Raw genomic sequence first — 14,042 nt, 5'->3', positions numbered from 1 at the left:
ACATTGGGGCCGCCCACTCTCCCGAGGGGGCTGGTTGGCTTTTTAGTTGTTTGCTTGACTGTTTTCGTTAAAAATATCAGTGCGCTTTCCCCCTTTAAATAGGTCCTCAAGGCACCAGCAGGTGTTGAGGTCACTCTGATCTCTGCAGATTTAAACCGGAAGGGACCCAGCCTGCTGAGGAGGAGCCCTGGCCCACTGTTCCGAGAAGACCTCTGAGCCTGGCCGCTCGGTGCATATGAGGCTGGGGTCGGTCACAGGGTATGGAAATAAGGGTTTACACAAGAGCTGTAACACAGTACTTGGCCCAGCATCAGTACATGCTCTCACAGTAAATACCAACCAAGCCCCCAGCTCTCAGGGTAGCAGGGCAAAACCGACCTCGGTCCCCTGGGAAGAATGACGTGGACATCTTGGAGGACAGAAAAGCCAGCTGCCTGGGGCAGGGGGATCAGAGGAGGCCAAGAGGCACGGAGTTGGGACCCCCTTTTCCAGCACAGGGACCCTCTGAAAACCCCTCCTCTTTTGCGCCAGCCTGCAGCTGAGGGGGAGGCGGTCACAGGGCTTAGCTGACAGCCACAACTTCGCACTGAACTCACATGCTAGGTGCGGAATAAGGGGCCTACGGAGGCTCAGGGGTGGACACCAGGGACCCAAGGTGATGGGTTAAAGGGCCCAGAGATGCTGAGTCCAGTTTGCCCTTAAGGTTCCAAGTCAAAAAGTGGACTTGTCCTTAATGCCCACCTACGCCCCGGGGGAGACACTGCATCGCCCACCAACGTTCCTGGGAAGCCTGGTCTTCGGGTTAACATCCTGAACTTGAATCTCTGCAGTGTTCAGAGAGCAGCCGCCGATTCTCAGGAGCATGCTGGGAGATGGGAGCAGCCTGGGGAGAGCGGGCTGGGCCTGGCTTTGGGCACGTTTAGTGGTTTGGAAAGAAATTCTGGCCCTTGGGAGTTCCCATTGTGGCGCAGTGGTTAACGAATCCGACTAGGAACCATGAGGTTGCGGGTTCGGTCCCTGCCCTTGCTCAGTGGGTTAACGATCTGGCGTTGCCGTGAGCTGTGGTGTAGGTTGCAGACGCGGCTCGGATCCCACGTTGCTGTGGCTCTGGCGTAGGCCGGTGGCTACAGCTCCGATTGGACCCCTAGCCTGGGAACCTCCATATGCCGCGGGAGCGGCCCAAGAAATAGCAACAACAACAACAACAAAAGACAAAAAGACAAAAGACAAAAAAAAAAAAAAAAAAAAAAAAAGAAATTCTGGCCCCACACGGAGGAATCCTGGCCTCTCGCAGTAAGAGAGGGGGGGCCCGCAGCAGCCCTCAGAGGCCCCGTCCGTGCAGGGAGCGGGGCGCCAGCTCGCAGGGAGGGCCCTGTGCCATGGTTGGGGCAGGGGGAGTGGGGCGCTTGGCAGGCCATCAGGACGGTCCCCAGGCAAAGTCTGGAGGTGGAACCCGTGCAACTTTCCTTCTCTCCTGCCACTGCTCCTGCAGGCTGCCAGGGGTTGGAATTCTCCGGCAGGACACCGGAGCTCAGGTCTTGAGCAGAATGTTAACTGTGGGGAGCGTGACCGGATTCCCTGAGCAGCCCTGGGGAGGGGGTGGGGGCACACGGAGGTTCTCAGGCTAGGGGCTGAATTGGAGCTGTAGCTGCCAGCCTATACACCACAGCCCCAGCAACTCAGGAACCGAGCTACAGCTGCGACCTGCACCACGCGGCAACACCGTATCCTTAACCCACTGAGTGAGGCCAGGGATTGAACCCGCATCCTCATGGATACTGGTCAGGTTCATTTCTCATGAGCCGTGGTGGCAACTCCGATGTTACCTTTCCAATCCCAAACTCCACCAGGAATTTGGAGGCTGGTTTTCCTTTGTCTGGGAAGAGGGTGTGGTTCACTGCACACAATTTCCCCCTTCTTCCTCTTATTTTCCAGCCTGGAAAATTTTCATCTGAAAATGAGGCCCAAACTGCTACTTTCCACACAAAATTCAAAGCCTAAATGGGCTTTTCTTGACCTTAGGAAACCAAAGCAAAAGGCTTGCCGATGCGCCACTGGCACAGGGCCCCAGGCGTGGCCCCCCCTCCCCCAGCCTGGGATTCCCAGGTGTCTGGACAAGGCGTGGGTGCTCTGGGAACTTGCTTTCCAGCCTGGGTGCCATTTGCGTCCCATGCACAGGAATCGAGAGCAGGCGGGGGAGGGGGGGAGGTGCCGTCAGACACTCGAGGGTTGAGGAGGACCGGAGTGTCCCAGAGGGTGGTGACAGATGAAGGGGATGCTGGCTGGGAACTGCAGGAAAAGGATGGACGGTAACGGACCACCACTGGGCAGGTGAGACCTCAGGGCCACAGGGAGCTGGAAAAGAGGCCGGAAGAAGCCAGGACAAACCTGAGGGGCCTCCTGGCTCTGCCACCAAGGGGCGTGGCCACTGGTCACGCCGCCACCGGGACCTCAATTCCCATTAGTTAAAGGGCTGAAGAGGTGGCGGCAAGGCTTTCAGCCAGACGAAGCTCTGTGCAATGTAAGCACACTCGCGAGGGAACCCTGGCCAGAAAACAAGAGCCTGGTGTGGCGGTTAATCCTCTTTAGCTTCGGCCTCACCCTGTGATCCTACAGGGGGCTCTTTGCTCTCCATCCTCTGGGAGAGCAGTGAAGTCTCGAGAGAGAATTTTGCCTCTGGTTTGGCTTTGCTTTGCTAGGTGCTGTCCGGGGGTGGGAAGGAACGGAGGAGACAGTGTGTTTTGGGACACGGTTGCTCTTTGCTGTGACCTCTGGCACTGGAAGTGCACAGGGTGCATTGAGATTTGCCTCGGAGATGACACACGCAACTGCACTCTGAGGCCGTCTTGTCGCCCTGCCAGGGAACGCGGTCAAGGATGTCCCCACAGCCTGAGCTGTTGACACTTGGGTCAAGTTGACGTCTGTGCTTGGGACCAGCTAGACCCCCCAGAGTCACCTCAGTTCCTACTCTGAGCAGCCTGATGGCCCCGACCAAGCCTCAGGATGGGCCTCCCAGGGCCAGTCCTACTTACAGAAGCGAAAGGGCCCCTCTCACTTCAAAAAGAGAAACCATAGACATACAACTCAACAACGACAAAAACAACACAATTGAAAAATGGCAGAAGACCTAAAAAGACATTTCTCCAAAGAAGACATACAGATGGCCAGTAGGGCACATCAAAGATGCTCCATATCACTAATTATGAGAGAAAAGCACATCGAAACCACAATGAGGTACCACCTCACACTGCTCAGAACAGCCATCATTAATAAGCCTACACACAACAAATGCTGGAGAGTGTGGAGAAAAGGGCATGTAACCTGGTACAACCATGACGGAGAACAGCACGCAGGGTCCTCAGAAACCTGAAAACAGAACAACCCTATGAGCCAGCAGTCCCATTCCTGGGTATGATTCAGGACAAAACTGTCCGTGAAAAAGATCACATGCACCCCAGTTGTTCACTGCAGCACTGTTCACAATCGCCAAGACACGGCAACAACCTAAATGGCCCTCCACCGATAAACGGATTGAGGAGATACGGTACATATTCACAATGGAATACTACTCAGCCATAAAAAACAATGAAATAATGCCATTTGTAGCAACGTGGATGCAGCTACAGATTATCATACTATGTGAAGTGAACCAGAAATACCATATATCACTTACATGGGGAATCTAAAATATGGCACAAACGAACCTGTCTACAGAACAGAAACAGATTCAGACACGGAGAACAGACTGGTGGTTGCCAAGGAGGTTGGGGGAGGGAGTGGGATGGACTGGAAGTTTGGGGTTAGTAGCTGCAAACTGTTGCATTTGGAGTGGATAAGCAATGAGGTCCTCCCTGTACAGCACAGGGAACTGCATCCAGTCTCTTGGAATAGACCCGGATGGAAGATAATAGAAGAAAAGTTATGTACCTATGGGTGTGACCGGGTCACTTTGCTGTACAGCAGAAATTGACACACATTATATTTCAACTATACTTTAATGAAAAACAAAAAACCCCAAACAAACAGCACCCAAATCTTCTGAAGAAAGATGAGCAGCCTGGCAGAAATTTTTTTTTTTTTGGTGGTAAAGAATAGATCAGCCTAGAACAAAGTTTTATTTAGTGAGTCTAATAAAAAATACCAAAAAGTAAAACACATTAAAAAGTTTATTGTATGTACCACACATGTCTAAATTTGCATCAGTCTGAAACATCTCTGCTCGCTGTGCAGAACACAATAGTTGCTTAAATCTTATAGTCACCTGCTTTAGATCTTTCCAGGCTCGTCGGCTCTGGCCTCCCCCCCACCTCCGTGACGGCGTCCTCTGCAGCCTCCTCTGCCCCAAGCTGACATCCGACAGCCCTGGAGCCAGGGAGGACCCGCACCCAGAGGGGCTGGCCTCGCGGCTGGGACCCGCACGGGGCTTTCTCCAGGGCTGCGCCCACACGGGGCTGATGACGGTCTCCCCCAGGAAGCCCACTCTTCTTTTGGTTTCCTCTTTGTTCCATTTTTACCCCAGCCCGAGTGGCTAACTGTGGATATTCTACGCAAAGTTAACTCCAGTTAAGTTCCATGGAATATGCCAGAACCTTGAATTGGCACCCGATTACCATCATCATTCTCCAGTGGAAGCGGGGAGAGGCTGGGGAAAATCCCCGGGACTGGAGTGGGCTGGAAAGAGGCCGAGGAGAGTCTGGGTCACTGTCTCTCCCTCGTCGCCCAGGCCTGGCCAACACTGCGTGTCGCACACACGAACTGCTCACCCCTAGGGAGTGGGAAGCCTCAGTAGCCACTGGGGTTGGAAAGCAAATTCGAGGAAAAAAATAGCAATGAAAAAAGTCCCTAAAGAATAAAATTTGACAGGTCCCTTCTGAATAGCATTCCCCTTTCTCCTTTCTGGCCCTGGGGATCAGATATAATGTACGAAGATGCACTACAGTCAAAGGAATATTACAGTAGCAGTAACTTCCATCGGGAGGGCTATTCAACCACTTGCAGAAATCTGCTATTTTAATGCATTTAAAACACATTAGGAAGGAGGGATGGTTCTCAAAACAAGGAAAATGCCCCATAAAAAAATAAAGATAGAAAATACATGCTACTTTAATGGCAAACTGATTTTTGATACTTAATGGTAATGACCTTGGAATTAAAGGAGGGAGCAGTGGGGACCACCCTTTGCCCAAGGGGACAGTGAGAACATTGCGCCAGGGGGTGCTGGGTCCTTGGGCTGGTCCGGTGGCGTGGCGGGGACGGCGCCCGCTGTGGTCAGCAGCCCGGCCAGTCCCTGTGCTGTCGGCTGGGACGTCACTGCTGCAGCAGGAAGTTGGTGGCCACATTAAGGTCATTGTTTGAAGCTCTCAGGGCTTCCAAAGCGTCACCTCTGGAAAATCCCATTTCCATGAGCCGGGCAACCTGAAAACAGAAATAAAACCAGAAGCCTGATGAGGCTGACGACACCGCCACTGATCTACCAGCCTCTGAATGTTGGTCACGTGAGTTTGGCAGGACAGGCTAAAAAACCCCACAAATTTTCATTTCAGTGTGAAATCTGGTGTTTTTAACAGGACAACAGGTACAACATTTTAAGGTGCTCACTATACAAAGCCAACAGATGTGCACCTTCTCACTGAATCCTTAGAGACGAGGAAGGGGGGCTTCCGAGGGTCAGCAACCTGCCAAGACGAGCAGAGGGCGGCCAAGCTTGTGGCAGGCCACCTGCAGAGCGGTCTGCACAGCACCCATGCTCACTGGCCTTGCACACGCCTTCAGGGTCAGACTGCATTCTGGAGGAATAACTTATCGAAGTCGAAATTCCCTCTGCACGTGAAGAACTACTTAACTGGGGATTTACTCCTGATGCCTGCAGATTCCGATGACAAGTATGCCCTGGAGCTCCTGGTGTCGCACAGGTGGAGCAGGGCCCAGGGTGGCCGTCCCTCCCCAGCTCCACAGCAGGTGCCACATCTGCGGAGTTCGCTGGGCTACGGGCAGCAGGCGCGCAGAGAGGGTGAAGTCGGGGTAGAACCGCAAGGGGGAGGCAGCTAAAGCCGCCAGGGGTAGGGAGGACGAGGCTTGTATTTGTTCAACCACAAATCCTGAAGCTGTGAATGTAGGGGTTTCCTGTACTTATACACACAGGTGGGCTCCAAGGTCGTAATGGGCAATGTTACTGTGGTTTATTCACAACCTACTTTCCCATTTAGAAATGTATGATACAAACAGTTATGACCTTGGACTAGCCACAGGCATCAATCTTTTGTACTAATGTTGAAACACAGTACATTTGCAATAATACACGGTGAAAGGTGATACTCTTACACATAGTGAGATTTACAACACGGTGTGAGTTAACAAGGGACTGGGGACTTGGTCACCACTTCTAACCTTTCCTGGGCAGCTTGGAGCTGCCCAGTGGTAAAGCCAGGCTTCCTCCCCTGCCAGGTGAAGGGCAGGGGGTGGGTGGGTGGGGTGTCAGGGAAGGAGGTGCAGAGTCCCCTGAGCGGGACACAGGGCCACTGAGACCCCAGACTTCTCGTCCCTCAGGGAGCCTTTGGGAGACGCTAGCCTGGATGAGAGGAAATTCAGAAGCTGGGGTTCTGGCCAGTGTTTTTAAAATCGAGGCTGCGATCCGTCATTTGTGGGTCATGAACAGCAGCGCAGCAAGGGTCTTCCATCCAGGGACGCCCCGACCCCCGTTCTCACCGCCGCACACGCAGGCTGCACGTGAGCGAGGCGCGGCGGCAAGGCGGTTTCCCGCGCTGACGGCTGGTGCCAGCACAAAGGCAGGGGTCTCCGTTTCCATCCCCTGCTAAGGAAAGAATGGCCTTTTCTAGAATATCAGGAAACACTCCACTCATTGGCCAAGACGGAAAGCTCTCGCTCACGTGAGCAGAAGTTACATCTCACTAGTCTACCCATGGGACTTCAAAGTCCCTAATTTGCCCTTTGGAGCTACAGGAAACAGCCCTGTTCCCTTCTCTGCACGACGCTCTGAGTGTCCTCCTCCCCTCGGCGGGCACCCCCCACCGGGTCCGGCCCAGGCTGCACGGTGTCCGTCTCCCACCTTTGCTGGGAGCGTGTCCTCTGCTGCAAGACTCTCCCTTCGCCCTTGGCCTGGTTAACTTGTCTTCATCCTCTGGATCTCAGGGCGCGGGGCCCTTTTCCACGTCTCCCAGCCTGGCGGAACCTGCAGAAATCTCGTGGCTCCACTTGACCTCTGTCCTGCGCCCCTCGCTGCTGTGCCTTTTACCTGGATCTGTCAGGCCAACTGCTCCTCACTGAACCGTAAGCCTCCTGAGAGTAAGGGCTCTGGCTGCCTGAGTTCACTCCCGTGTTTCAGCATCCAGCACTTTCCCGCCAGCCTCTCTCCTTCCAAAGCCTGCCACTTATGGCACTATTGGCATGATCTGCCAGGGCAAAGGGCAGACTGTGCTGTCCTGTGGTCCCAGCTCTTGTCACAGAGGATGTGCACGCGTGTATGTGCATGTACACATGGCTGGAGTGTGCAGCTCCAGCAATGGGGTGCGAGTCAGGCTGGGGCTGCCATAAATCCTGAGTGAGATGTGCTCCAGCCGGGCCCTGCTAAGTTTACACCCCATCTTCTGGGCTCTGGACCCAGCAATCGCTGTCGAACTTCTCTGGTCAACCAAAGCCATAGCACACACCGAATTCCGGCAATGACCCCCGTCTCGGTCAGCGCCCTCAAACTCGTTTTGAGCCCGTGGCTGATGAGCACACGGTGCAAACCTGTACCGCGTCACTCAAGTTCAAATGTCAAGCACACAAGATCAAAGGCAGAGCCCGGAGCTCATTAGAGCCCTCCCCTTTCTATCCAAGTGGCTCAGCAAGTTTTGTTTTGTTTTGTTTTGTTTTTTTAACTTTAACCAGTTTCAAACTTACTTCATATTATTATTGTCCACTGCAATGTCACCAACATCTTCTCAAAGTGACAAGAAGTGCAGGTGTCTTGGTGGCATCCTGTGTCAACTGGCTCACCATAGTGCCTTCAGACCACAAGGCTCTCTCTCAAGTCATGAGGCTCCTGCCAGACACGAACTGTCAGCTTTGCCGTCAGTTCTCAGAATCCACACCTTCCCGTCTCCTCGGGGGCAGTTTGCACCGCGTGCCCCTCGGGGAGAAGGGGCCACATGACTCGTGTTGGACTCGAGTCAATAAGGAGAACCCCTCCCTGGTGTACGTGCTCTTGCCAGGCTACTTCTTCTCCTGGACTGAAACAACCTCTTAGGACCTTTACACCAATGACTTCCTGCTAAGGACACGACCGTGGAGCTGCCACGGCCTGTGAGGAGGTGGGCAGCTCTGCCTGCCTGGCTCTGATACCCCCGGGCAGGACACCACAGCCCAAGGCGGGGCCGTTCTCAACGATGCTGAAGAGTGGGGTACACGCTAAACTCCTGTCACCTCTGGCACCTTAGCAGCACAGCCAAGGCTTGGCTGCTTCTTTGCCTCCAGCTGGCAGAACAGAGCCATTTGCTCGGCAAATCATGATTCATAATCCGGAGCTGCTGATGTGTGAGCCTCGCCCCGGCGCCAGGGCCAGGTGCGGTGCCAGGCCACAGCTTCCACCTTCCTCGGCTTTCCCCTCCGCTGACTCTGCCCTGGTTTGGAATCCAGGAGATGCTGAGGATGGGCTGCCGCACACGTGGGGCAGAGGGCACTGTGAGCCCGGGTCTGGGGTGGCCGGGCTGCGTCCTAGGTCGTGACATCCGTGTGAAGAGAAACCTACGTGTTCTCTGCACGCAAGGCTGCCTCCCGAGGTCATTCTCTCTCAGACACGAACGACCACATGTGCCGTCACTGGTTCTGACACCTGAGCTGGGTTTTTCTCAGGTCTCTGTTGCAAAGGGTGTTCACTGTTCCGTGTGAGCGGCTGCCCGCCGCGCCCCCGGGGCTGAAGCGGCTTCGGAGCTTCTGCCATTTCTTCAAGGGGGAGAAGGACCGTGTGATGAGATTTGCACTGCTGAGTGCCCTGGTGCTGTGACCAGAGGAGACGGCTCACAAGGCAGAAACAGGGTTCACAGTATTTATTTTTATTTTATTTTATTTTTTTGTCTTTTTGCTATTTCTTTGGGCCGCTCCTGCGGCATATGGAGGTTCCCAGGCTAGGGGTTGAATCGGAGCTGTAGCCACCGGCCTACGCCAGAGCCACAGCAATGCGGGATCCGAGCTGCGTCTGCAACCTACACCACAGCTCACGCAACGCCGGATCGTTAACCCACTGAGCAAGGGCAGGGACCGAACCCACAACCTCATGGTTCCTAGTCGGATTCGTTAACCACTGAGCCACGACGGGAACTCCGGGTTCACAGTATTTAAAACTGAACAATCACACGAAGAGAGGGCACCTGCACGTTTCCCTCAGGGTCCAAAACTGGAAAGGTCCACAGAAAACCGAGATGGGTGTGGGCACGAGGATAAGTGTCAGAGAACCAGAGGAAGTCAGAGCGCGGTCCCACTGGGCTTGTCTAGCTGTCCCGCCCCCTCGGGACAGCACCGGCTGGGGCGCCCGCACCTGGCAGGGGCCGTGCCTGCTGCTGCCCTTCCCAGGCAGCTTACAGCCTGAGTGGCGAGGAAGGTGGCAGGAGCCAGCACCATGGGTAGCAAAGGTGCAGCCCTTGCAGTGACACTGAGAATCACTGCCGAGACCTTCTCGCTCATTGGTGCCTGGCTTGCACAACCCTCGTGTGTTTGTAACCGTCTCGGTGTGTGACGCCTTCCTGATCAGCACGTGACCATGAACGCCTGTGCTCAAGAGCAGCAAAGAGAAAACAGCCCCGTGCAGACCCGCGGCCCGGTGAGCAAGACGCGGGCAGGACTCTAGAGGGTCCCAGCTCCTTACACATGAAGCCACGGCGGAGGCGGGCAGCCACGGCTGCTGGGAGGCAGGGACCCTGCCAGGCAGCAGAGGGGGCTCTGAGGCTTCACAGTGGGACCCCTGGCCAGGGACTAGAGCCTCGGGCTCTTGGCTTCCTCAGCATTCGGAGGCTAACAGGGACGTGCAGGAAAGGCCCAGCATGGGGCTGGCACATAACACCGGCCCCGTGAGTGCCACCTTTTGTTGAGAATTTCTGTCCCACTGGAAAGCGCTCGGGCCGGTGTGTGAGGCTGGCTCCCCCTCCGAACCTCTCCGGCCTCAGCTCAGCCTCCAGGGAGACCAAGCTGCCCTGGGTTTTGTTTTCAGCATTCATCTGGACTGCTTCACTTCGCCAGCCTTGTATCCTCTGTTGGTCCAAGCAGTGACGTGTCTTTTCAAATACCAAACACCGGCTGGTTGCTGGGGCGGGGGGCATGGAGCGTGCAGAGTGTCTGGAAGGAGTCTCGGAGCAGAAGAGCCCCCTCCCGGCTGCCCCCGCCTCCCAGACCCGAGTCCCCAGCATCCAGGGAGAGGCCCATGTTCACCAGATGACAGGGCCCGGATCACACCCCAGCTCCACAGCAAAGGCCACCTACACGCACACCTACCTCCACGCCCAACAATGAAGCAAGTGACTTTTGCGACCTCTTTCTAGGGTTTAAATCACAGAGGTCAGAATCGACCTAAAAGCCTCAGGTGGACGGTCTGAATGAGGTGGGACAGGGGAGCAGCAGAGTCCAGAGCGTCTTGGTGCGCGCCGGGCTGGCGGGTCTGCGGCTGTCTGGAAAACGCACAAAACGCCCCAGGAGGACCTTCCTAAAAGGCATCTCCTTTAACAGCCCTGCTCCATTTCTGAGCCTGGTGAGGGCTCTCCTCCTTCTGCTTGTGAATCACAGGAGTTTCTGTCGAAAACTTCTCACCACAAGACATCAGAGTAGAGTCCATCTTGGTTTCTAGTCTAAAAGCCAAACGATCTTTTTCTCTGACTTCTTGAGAAACCAGGGGTAGGTGGGTGAACATCCAAAGAGGATGGCATGTTCCTCCCGTTTTCTCCATCACATCTTCATAAAAACGGAGGTTACTCAAGTGCAACATCTCCAAGGCCTGATTCTTGTGATTGAAAACTCAACTACCCAGAGGCGAGATCAGCGGCACAAGACAGCAAGGAGAGGCCAGCCCCGGAATTCTAGCTCAGCCTCATCTCTGGGGTGGGGATGCCTCTGTGTAAGGTCCCCCCCAGTGACTCCTGAGGCTTCCAGCTGGCTGGCCAGAGGTACAGGAGCAGGTGACACAGCCCTGCCATCGTCATCTGACAGTGCTGCAAAGCAGGACAAGGCAGAATGTTTTTCCTAAAATATGCTTTCCAAGCAGAGATGACACTGGATGGGAAAAGAAACCTTTAGAGACAGGAGATAAATCTATTTCCTTCCTTGGAGATAAATCTATTTCCTTCCTTCCTTTTTTTGTCTTGTTAGGACCACACCCGCATGTACAAGTCCCCAGGCTAGGGGTCAAATCAGAGCTACAGCTGCTGGCCTATACACAGCCACAGCAACACCAGATCCAAACCGCATCTGTGACCTACACCACAGCTCACGGCAATGCCGGATCCCTGACCCACTGAGCAAGGCCAGGGATCGAACCCGCATCCTAGTGGATGCTAGTGGGTTCATTATAGCTGAGCCACGACAGGAACTCCCTTTTCTTTCTTAAAGAAAAAAAAAAATCCTCTGTGGTTAGGACACATGTCCCTACTATCTCAAGATAATTCTTACTCAAGAAAACGAAGAAGATCCCTCTGTAACATTCTACCTGCAATTCAACTACCCTGGGCCGCCAATGGAAAGGACCCTTGCTCCAATGTGATAATCACTGTGATCCCTCTCAGTGGAACACCCCTCTGCTTGTTTTGCTCAAATAACACTGTGGTTTTCTTTAACTTCCCTTTTCTAAGGGTGTCAAAAACAAATGGTTTCTTGGGTTCTTACTTCCCAAATTCTGTTGCTTGCAGAAAGTGATGCCCACCTGAAAGGTGGTCCCGACCAATCCCAGGCTGGGCTGCGCTGCCTACGGTCGAGGCCACTGCCCAGGCTGTGTGTGTACGTGCCAGGAGGAGCAGCCCAGAGACATCCTGGGAGATGTGACGTGCCTTTCCCTGACCTCAAGAGAACTGTCATTTGTCAGCTCCTGGGGCAAGCTCAGTGCCAGATCCCTGTGGGTCTGTGCTGCTCTCTTTCCCTCTCGGCTGACGCCTCTCTCGTCCTCTTGGGAGCTGCTGAAACCCTTTGGTCACACGGTTGGCTGAGCAGACCGCACCTGGTTATCCCACCTTCCCAGCTGGCTGCAGGCGGAAAGTGGCCTGCCGTCCTCGCACCCTCCTGCCTGCCTCAGGGTCTGGTCCCAAGAAGGCCCTGATACAGGCTGGAAAGCACCTCTGCTGACTGCTTTCGGTACTCAGTGGAACTAGACACCCCGGAAAGGTGGTTAATTATTGGACAGCCACTCAGTATTTCATTTTAACAAACACTGTGCTCTAAGACCAGCATGGGAGACCAGAGAGGAAAGCTGGATGCAGTACCACCCGCTAACACATTTTTAAGTGACAACACGTGGCCTTTTGAGAGAACAGCCCTCCAACCACCCTTTACGCTTAAATGCCGCCGGGGCACCTGCTGGGTGTTGGGCTCTGTGTCAGGCGGGAAATGAGTTGGTACCAGTCCTCGTGGAGTCACCGTCCACCAGGGAAACAGACGACATGGGTGTCTCATTCCAGTGGGATCAACACTCAGCTCACTGCAGGTCCATATCCTCGGAGCAGAAGCACGAAGGGAAGGCGTGGTTTCCATAAAGTGAGTGCTCTGGGGCTCAGGTGGGTTTTGGGGGGGGGGGTGAGGATTTGGGGGATGAGAAGGCAGCCTCCCTGGGATATGGAGTCTCATACTGAATACACCTTGCTGGTTATCAGCTAAGACTGAGTGTCTGTGTGCCACCCTCTCCCTACTCGGCTGACGGGTGTGTCGGACGGCGGCAATGGAGCCCACGGGGAGGGGGGAGGGTCTGTGGCACCATATGTCACATCTCGTCTGGGCAAGAGCCGCGTAAGCACCTGGGCAGAAGCTACAGCGGTGATTATTGTGATCCTAACACGCCCCTTCCTCCGCATCCAGGATGAATGATTCCCTGTTGAAAACCCTGCGACCAGTCCTACAGCACAGACGTGGAAGCCCTGCTCTGCCGAGGGCCGCCGGGTGGCTGTCCGGCTTCTTCCCAATGTGGTGCCCCTGCCGTCTGCTCACCCTCCACTCCAACCTCAACCACCCGCGCGCCCCCAAATCTGCTGCACTTTCCACCAGGTCCCGTCTTTCCAAATGCCACTGTCCCCAACCCTCCCAGCACTGGCAACCCTTCAACAGCCCCGGAAGACTTGTCTATAGCTGACGAGAGCTGCCCTGCCCTGTGCCTGGCTCCCCACACTGGGCTCCACGCCACATGAGGGCAGGAAATGGAGCCTCGCTTATCTCTGTATTTCAAGAACCTAGCCCAGGGGCTGGGCCGGGCAGAGGGACCGCTGATACCTGCTGGCTGACTCAAAGAAAGGACGGAGTTGCTGTCTGGGCTCATCTTCCCTTTAAGTCCCAGCACTGGTTTAGTCGGTCTCGGTGAACGCCCTTGTCCGATTTCACCTGTGCGCCCCATTCAGCTTAAACCAAAGGGTCACTTTCTAAGCTCAAGAGAGACAAACTTGTAAGTTCTTTTCCCTTTTGATTAAAAAAAATTTGAGGCCAATATGACAAAATTTCATTATTTGCTAATTCTGAGTATGGGAATTACATGAAAATCCCCGGTTAAGAAGAAAAAAATAAAAAGAGAAGCACAGTAATGCATATACTCATTTTTAAGACAGGAAGGGGCTGGGTGGCATAGGGCAGAGGTGCTCATTGAAAAGCAGGAGGAGTGGGCTGGGAAGAACTAAAAATTCAGAAACTTAGCAGCAAAAGTGCGGCTGTGTGTTAGACCCTGAGCAGACTTCCTGAGGGAGGCACATTCTTTCTTAGGATATTCTTTGTTTTCAAAACAGACATTTCCTATCCTAAAGAATGCTCACTAAAATTCCTAAAGTATTTGCTCATATCAGAAAAACACTCACAAGTAATCATTTCTTTTT

At 54.2% G+C, this 14,042-nt stretch overlaps 1 protein-coding gene across 3 annotated transcripts in view; it reads right to left on the bottom strand.

Moving 5' to 3' along the window:
* Positions 4,149-14,042, bottom strand: part of UBAC2 (UBA domain containing 2) — a 174,937-nt gene continuing 165,043 nt past the window's right edge. For all 3 annotated transcript variants that reach the window (XR_002336734.1, XM_021065851.1, XM_021065852.1), the window contains one exon: positions 4,149-5,415. Coding sequence is in view for 2 of the 3 variants with exons in the window: in XM_021065851.1 (XP_020921510.1) it covers positions 5,308-5,415 (108 nt within the window). In the remaining variant the exon portion in view is untranslated. The remainder of the gene's footprint in view (positions 5,416-14,042) is intronic.

The sequence above is a fragment of the Sus scrofa genome, chromosome 11, assembly GCF_000003025.6.
Source record: "Sus scrofa isolate TJ Tabasco breed Duroc chromosome 11, Sscrofa11.1, whole genome shotgun sequence".
Lineage (NCBI taxonomy): Eukaryota > Metazoa > Chordata > Mammalia > Artiodactyla > Suidae > Sus > Sus scrofa.
Note: the sequence above shows the minus strand (reverse complement) of the source record. Positions and strands in the feature narration are given on the sequence as shown.